At 44.0% G+C, this 8550-nt stretch overlaps 1 protein-coding gene across 1 annotated transcript in view; it reads left to right on the top strand.

Annotated features, from left to right (window-relative positions):
• Positions 1 to 8192: 8192 nt before the first annotated feature.
• LOC106314700 overlaps positions 8193 to 8550 on the top strand; it is a 1784-nt gene continuing 1426 nt past the window's right edge. Inside the window, exon 1 of the mRNA XM_013752531.1 lies at positions 8193 to 8526. Within this exon, the coding sequence (XP_013607985.1) occupies positions 8193 to 8526 (334 nt within the window). The remainder of the gene's footprint in view (positions 8527 to 8550) is intronic.

The following is an 8550-nucleotide window of genomic DNA, read 5'->3' on the forward strand; positions in this document are numbered from 1 at the left end:
CGCTACGTAGCGACCAGCTTTTGCGCTGGTTGCTACGCGGCAACCTTGTTCGCGTCTTTCTCCGACTTTTCGTGAATGTGTTTTCTCCGCAAGATTCTTCGTAAAAATAGATCTTTTCTAAGATTTATTTTACGTAAAAACGTTCATGCCAATTTTTACGGACTTTCAGACATTGATTCCGTCGTGACCGATTTTGACCCCAACAAATATGGTGTTGGAGCCACCGTTCGATCTGCTTGTCGCGCCTCCTTTTCCTCTGCCAAATCTTCTGTCTCCTCCATAAAATCTCATGTCCTCCACATTCTAAAAAAACAAAACAGTATGTAAACACATACAAAATGAATTTCATCAACATATATATCTAAGGATAGAATCAACAAATGGAGGTGGTGGCGCCTTCTTCTCCTCTGACAAATCTTCTGTGTCCACCGTATGTCTCTTCCACATTCCAAAACAGCAAATCAGTACGTAGACAAATAGAAAATGAATCTTATCAACAAATCTAAGGAGAGTCCAAACAGAAAAAACTTACACGAATTCAGAAATAAAGGAGAGATTTCGTTTGAGCTGCCAACGTGGTGAGAAGTGGAGTCCTTCGTAAACGATGGAGAATTTTTCTGGGTTTTCTTAGGGTTTATTCCAGAGAAAAAGAAAAGATGGAGCTTTCATTTTTTTTCAGGTTTACGACGGTAGAAGAGGAGAGGAGCAGAGATTGTTGATAAAAAAAAAAGAGCAGAGATCGAGAAAGAGAGAAAATCATTAAAAAAAAGCAAATATTTATGTCCCTTAGATTAAATTCACCAACGATTAAGGTTAAAAAGGAAGTTATCTCCACTTTCTTGTATTAGCCAATAGAAAAGAATCACTAGGATTGTTATTAAAAAAAGAAGAATAACGTAAAAAATAGATTTACGACTTTGTATGTAAGATTTAAGTTTGCGGTTTAGGGTATTATATTTAGGGTATAGATTTAAGATTTAATGTTTGAGGTTTAGAATTTAAATTTGGGTTTCTATTTTTAAAATGATTAAATTTTAAATTTAAATTTAAGATTGGAATTATATTATGAAAATATTGAAATTTTAATGTTTATGTTTAGGGTAAGGGTTTAAACCCCAAATTAATCATACCCAAAGCTAACTAAGAATCTTTAAACTCTATTGTTCGTTATTTAATTTCAAATATTAAATTTAATCTAAAAGTTTAATTATCATTTATACATTGCAATTTAATCATATACCCCAAATTAGATATTTTTTCTTTTTTTTTTGTCACCATTTGTGATACATTGCAATTGAGTTTTTATAAATCAAAATTCGCTTACAAAACTATAACCGTTTTTATCAAACTAATATATATAGCAACAGTTTAATGTAAAGTACCAGAGACATCAAAGGTACCACCACCAAGATCAAAGACAAGAATTATTTAATTGCTTTTCCTTTCAAAAGCATAAACCACAGAAGTAGCAGTAGGCTCATTGATAGATAATACGAATAACATCAAGCCTAGCAATGCGATCAGCATCTTTAGTAGCTGTCATCCGTGAGTCAATGTGAAATCTCCTAGCTGCAAACTGTTGTTTACTAATGGCGGGACACTCAAGTTTGACGTTTCCGTTCTCATCTTCTCGTGTGATGACCTGCAAAAACGGTAAACGATACTTGTAATAAGGCGTCTTTGAATAAGACTGTTTCACTAAACAATAGTTCTCAGAACCTCACAGAGAGACAGAGCAATGTCTAATTCATCATAATCTGCGACAAACTAGAATATGTACACGAGTTATGTAATAGCATTTTTACAGCTAAGCCTCAACTCTCAGCTGATAATGTCACATAAACTAGAATATGTACACGAGTTATGAGTTTGGAGACTACTTAGAGGGATTAATCAACAAGCAAGACTCAAACTTTAAACTTATATATTCATAACAAACAAACTTCTACCTACTTTCAAACCTTGAAGGAAGAACAATGCATAGATCCCGCCAAGAGGACAGAATAGCCTGACTCGTTTTGCTGCAAATTTCTGTAGTTGTTGTGATCAGTTCCGGTACTTGAAGGAGAAACTGAGCCGAGCCGACCCTTATGACACAACTTACGGTGTAGGGGTCCATCCCTGAACTGGTACAACTCCTTGAGGCATCATTAAAATGGTAAAACTTTTCACATAAAACGCATATCAGAACTCAGTTCCCAGTTGCATAAATCAATAGAAGAGAAACAATCAGAATCACACACCAAAAAGACAAACTTTTTCTGCTAATCCAACATAAACAATCCAGTTCTGGTCATACCGTAAACAAATACAAAAGTAAGTGAACAAAATCAAGGTGGAATTTTGTCAAGAGGAAACAGCAGAAAGGAGAGATTTTTAATAGAAGTGAACATAAACAGTAATGCCGAAATCGATTGAACAAAAGCAAGGGGGTTTTGCCAGCGAAATCGAACAAAAGAAACTCGTAAAAACTGAACAAGTGTGACTAAACAACAAAAAAGAGAGATTTTTATAGACCCAATTGAAACTGGAGCTTTGGAGTAGAAGAAAACCTGGAATCTAGTGGCTATCTAGGTCATAAACGTCTTCACGCTGAGCCATACCTTGTCAAAGGATATAGGTCGATGACCTCTAGAGTTTTGATTCTGTGCAATTGAGAATGATAAAAACAAAGGGAATATGAAGAAGAAGCGGCAAATGTGATGGTGGTGAAAAGCAGCGGAGGAAGGTGAAGGAGCCAATTCGCCATGTATGGAGGAGTTTGGGTATGACGAAGAAGAAGAGTCCAGCGGCTTGACAGATTAGGGTTCCTGAGTTCGACTTTGAACAAGACCAATCCATATGTGTTTCTTCGATCGGAATGGATAGATTGATTCAAATAAACAATGAAGACGATGATAGAGAAAATGAATTTGTTTTTTTTTTCTTTGCAAAATGAAAATGACTTGGGCAAAAAAATAGCAATTTCTACGAAAACATAAATTTTTGGTGGGAATGTGAAATTTCGTTAAGTGTTTTGCCCTCCAAAATAACATTTCAGCTACAAAACTGATTTTTTTTGTTTTAACTTAATAAGAATTTTCATGCGCGAATTTAAGGCTACGATTGAGTTGTGATCCGATTTTGGTATTTTTGGTAGCAGTTCGTGAATTCGTGCTACCACGAACTGTTACCAATACACATATCTCTTGTAGTGGTCGCAACTTATCTCTGATGTCTGGAATCAGTACAGCCATGAGAACGTGGAGATGATACTAGCCAGATGCAAGAAGGCAATAGCAAAATGGTGCTGAGAGTTCCAAATGAACAGCAAGAAAACCATTGAAGAAATCAAGGCATCACTGGAAGCTGCTATGACCTCGGCCTCTGGGAAGATAGCGTCATTCATGATTTAAATGGAAGACTCCTCAAGGCATATAAAGCAGAAGAAGAATTTTGGAAGCAAAGGAGTAGACAAATGTGGCTGACACTAAGTGACTCGAACACAACCTATTTTCATCCGGTCACCAAAGGTGGAAGAGCAAAAAATAAATTATTAGTTATTGAAGATGAGAATAGAACAGTAGTATATGAAGAGGAACAAGTTGCGGATGTAATATGCAAATTTTACAAGAAGCTATTTACCTCTGTTCCAGCTGATGGAAGCCCCGTGGTGGAGAAAGCCTTGGCCCCTTGTGTAACGCAGCAAATGAATGATTTTCTCACCCAACAATCGTCGCCGCTGGAGATAAAGGAAGCTCTCTTTGCCATCCACGCTGACAAAGCCCTAGGCGTCGATGGATTCTCCGCAAGCTTCTTTCAAACCAATTGGTCTGTTGTTGGACCATCCATCATCTGCGAGATACAAGCTTTCTTCTCATCTTGAATCCTGCCAAGTTCCATGAATGTAACATATGTCAGATTGATCCCAAAGATGATTGGAGTAAAAAGCGTAGCAGATTATCGACCTATAGTGTTATGTAACGTCTACTTCAAGATAATCTTAAAGCTACTATCCTTAAGGCTAAAATCAGTGCTGAACTCTATAATCTCAGAAAACCAATCCGTATTTATCTCGGGAAGAGCAATTTTTGACAATATCCTTATTACTCATGAGGTACTACACTATCTTAAGACTTCCCAAGCAAAAAAGCGATGCTCAATGGCGGTTAAGACCGACATGAGCAAGGCCTATGATCGGGTCGAGTGGGAATTCATCGGCTTAGTGTTCAAAAGACTAGGCTTCCATGAGACTTGGACTACATGGGTCATGCAATGTATAACGACAGCATCCTACTCCTATCTAGTGAATGATGCAGTGTACGGGAATGTCAAACCTGATCGAGGAATCAGACAGGGAGATCCCCTATCCCCCTATATCTTCTTCTTGTGCGGAGAGGTATTGTCTGGACTGTGTAAACTGGCTGAACGCACTGGATCCTTCAATGGTGTAAGAGTGGCAAGAGGCATCCCTAAAGTGAACCATTTACTCTTTGCAGATGACACAATGTTCTTCTGCCACTCAGACTCTCAAAGCTGCTCAACTCTCAAGAAGATCTTACGTGAGTATGAGATCGGATCTGGACAAAAAAATAAACACCAATAAGTCCTCTATTACCTTCTCAAGCAAGACACCCCATGAGGTAAAGATCCAAGCAAAGCAGATACTAGGAATTCAAAAAGAGAGAGGGGTAGGCAAGTACCTAGTGTTGGGGAAAAAATACTCAGGTATTGAATTCCTCCAGACCCCAGGTAAGACACCGGCCTCTGGTTCCCCGCTGGAAGGACCCCCGGTTCCCAGGATCCCCGCTAGAAGGAATCCTGGTTCCCTGCTATGGAGTTTTCCGGGCCCGGTCCCAGGATCGCCCCTTTCCTCTAGGAAATGGAAAACTTCTGATAAGGGGAACCTTCCATATTTTCGAATATGGAAGAGTTTAGGGAGACTATATAAAGGGAACCTAAACCCAAAAGCAAGGGATCGACACTTCGAGACTAAGAGATTAGAGCTAGGCGGCTAGAACTAGGGTTTTTACCCAAAACTGTTGTAGTTCCAGCTCTTTGATCTAATAAAACGTCTCTTTCTACTTTTTTACTTGCAAATCAATACAAATACTAGCCTTGTCCACCGTTCCGTGGTACTCACAAAGATCCTACACAAAAATCCCCTAACAGTTTGGCGCTAGGAGGAGGGGAGTAATCTAAACTACGTGATAATGGCGGTGGACGAGCATGACGAGCTACCTGAAGCTACCCAGAGAGAAGCCTAACTCCAGATGCAAATCAACGATTTGCAAGGTCAAGTAACCGGGTTGCATCGAACTCGGGAAGAGACCAATCCCGAGCTTTCCTCAGAGTTCCAGATCCTGAAGGAAAAGCTCAATGAACACTCCAAGCAACTGGAGCAGAGTGCCGAGAAGCTAAGCCAGCTCGAATCGGAGAATCTTACCCTCCGAGACGAGAACCAAGCCCTTAACGCGGCAAGCAACAAGAAGCGTCGATTCCAGACTCAGGTTCGCCCTATGCCGACTCTGGAAACACCCAACTCCGGGACAGGCGCGAACCTCCCAACTACGGCGCCGGGAGGAGACGCATCTACGCGAGAAAAGGCCAAGGATGCTCAGACCTACGACGTGGAGGACAGTGACTCAGAACCTGAGTCTGATAAGGAAGCATCAGACGGAGCAGCGAGAACGGAGTCTCCTATGATCGCTCACCTTCACCAGATGTTCTCCAATAGGCTCGACGCCATGCAGTCCATGGTAGAGAGACTCCCAGGGGTAGCTCCCCCCATCCGGAAGAGCAACCCCGACTCCTACGCCGATACTCCTTTCACGGATGAGATCACCTTGATCGAGATGCCTAGGAAGTTTTCTTTCCCCAGCATAAAGGCATACGACGGCACCACTGATCCAGACGACCACGTCGCCCAATACATACAAAGGATGCTCGCCGTAGCACTCCCAAAGGGGTCACGCGAAGCTACCATGTGCAAAGGTTTCGGCTCCATCCTGACCGGACCCGCTCTGCAGTGGTATATTATCTTACCCTCCCGGTCCATAGCCTCCTTCGCGGTTCTCAGCGACAAATTCGTGGAGTAATTCGCCAGCAGTAGGGACCTGTAGAAAACCTCTGACAATCTCTAAGAAATCTTCCAGCACCGAGTAGAACCCCTACGAGGCTACATAGCCCGCTTCAATCATGAGAAGGTGGCTATTCCTGAATGCAGTATCCCCAATGCTATCTCTGCTTTCAAGAGAGGCCTGCTCCCCGATGGAGACCTCTACAAGGAGCTGACCAAATATCAGTGCAAAACCATGGAAGACGTCCCATCTCGAGCCTGGGCGCAGGTCAAATGGGAGGAAGACGTCGCCAGCCGGGCCAAAGCGCAGCAAAAGTCAGATCCCAAGACGATCAGACCAGACCAAACCGAGCGAGATGAGAAACCCTCTCAAAGATCAGCTAGGGACTCCGGAAATCAAAACCGGGGCAGGTGCCAGAACCGACCGATTGAGAAGGCAGAAGGGATGGCAGTGTCCACGTGACCAGACATCTCTCACCTCTCTGTCTCAAGGCCGGAGCTGGTCAATGTTCTGAGGCAGATGGGCCAGCAGGTCAAGTGGCCTCAGAAGATGAAAGCTCCCGACTCTTTCCGGAACCCTGGCTTCTGGTGCGACTTCCATCAAGACCACGGTCACAAAACGGAGGACTGCGTTGCACTAAAGATCGAGGTCAACGAGCTGCTTAGGAAATGGCACCTCAGGGAGTTCCTTTCTGATAAGGCCAAGAGCCATCTAAGCAAGGAGACAACGGGTAAGCCCACTGAAGCTCCTCCTGTCTCGCCACCGCGACATGACCGAGTGATACATGTCATTTCGGGCGGTTCGGAAATTAGCGGCATAAGCCATGCAGCTGGAAAGAAAAGCACTTGGAACGCCAAGCACGGCCTAGAGGCACCCAAGCCAAAACGCCTGCTCCTAGGAACAGACGAGATAAGCTTCAGGGCCAAGGAGCAGGAGAAAGTCATCACTCCACATCACGACGCCCTGGTTATCTCGCTCACTGTAGCGAACTGCCTGGTAAAAAGGATACTGGAGGAAGGCACTCTAACTCGGAGGGTAACCCCCCTTATAGGGTTCAGCGGGGAAGTCAAACAAACCGCCAGGGAGATTACCCTCCCCGTATACGCCGAAGGAATCAACATGTCAACCAAGTTCCTCGTGGTTAACTGGGACTCGTCTTACAACATGATTATAGGACGGACCTGGATTCAAGGAATGGGGGCCGTCCCCTCGACTCTTCACCAAATGGTGAAATTTCCTACACCCTGGGGCATAAAGGCGATCAGAGGAGATCAGGAATATTTGCGCTCCTGCTATCAGACCACTCTGAAGGGAAAGACCAAGGTCTTATAGAAATTACAGAACAAACCTCCGGCTTATCACACCGAGGAACCGAAGGTAGAGGAAATAGACGAGGTGCCATTAACCGAAGGAGATCAGACCCTACATCTCAAGATCGGTTCCAAGCTAACCGAAGGATTGAGAAGAAGACTGGTAGACTTCCTCAGGTCTTACTCCGACTGCTTCGCTTGGTCCCAGGCACATATGCCTGGGATCGATCCGGAGATCATCATGCACAAGCTGTAAGTGGATCCCCTACATCAACCCGTCAGATAAAAGAGATGGAAATTTGCCCCCGAGAGAGACGCGATCATCAACGATGAAGTCAAGAGCCTGCTCGGCGCAGGGTTCATTTGTGAGGTGCAATACCCAGAATGGATAGCTAACGTCGTCGTGGTCAAGAAAAAGAACGGGAAGTGGAGAGTCTGCATCAATTTCATGGACCTCAACAAGTCCTGTCCAAAGGACCCCTTCCTGCTACCTCATATCGACAAGCTGGTGGACGCCACCACGGGGCACCAGTTGATGAGCTTCATGGACGCGTTCTCCGGCTACAATCATATACTTATGCATCCGGAAGACCAGGAGAAAACATCCTTCATGACGTCCCGAGGGATCTATTGCTACAAGGTCATGCCCTTCGGCCTAAAGAACGCAGGATCGACCTATCAACGGCTGGTCAACATGATGTTCGCGGACCAAATCGGGATAACCATGGAGGTCTACATCGATCACATGCTGGTCAAATCCCTGGAAGTGGAAGACCACATATCTCACCTGCAGCAAGCCTTCTCCACCCTTAGGAAATATAACATGAAGCTCAACCCTGCTAAATGCTCATTTGGGGTCAGTTCTGGCAAGTTCCTTGGGTACATCGTAACCCACCGGGGCATCAAGGCAAACCCGGAGCAAATCAAGGCCATTCACTCAATCCCTTCCCCGAAGAACGTCAAGGCGGTTCAAAAGCTAACGGGAAGGATGGCAGCCTTGAGCAGGTTCATCTTCAGACTCTCCGACAAACCTCACGCCTTTTTCGGAAGTCTCAAGAATCCGAAAGATTTCCAGTGGACGGGAGAATGCGAATCCACTCTCCAAGAGCTAAAATCGTATCCCACCACTCCTCCTCTCCAGTCCAAGCCATTACTCGGTGAAGTCTTGATGCTATATCTAG

This window comes from Brassica oleracea, chromosome C9, assembly GCF_000695525.1.
Source record: "Brassica oleracea var. oleracea cultivar TO1000 chromosome C9, BOL, whole genome shotgun sequence".
In the NCBI taxonomy this organism is placed as follows: domain Eukaryota; kingdom Viridiplantae; phylum Streptophyta; class Magnoliopsida; order Brassicales; family Brassicaceae; genus Brassica; species Brassica oleracea.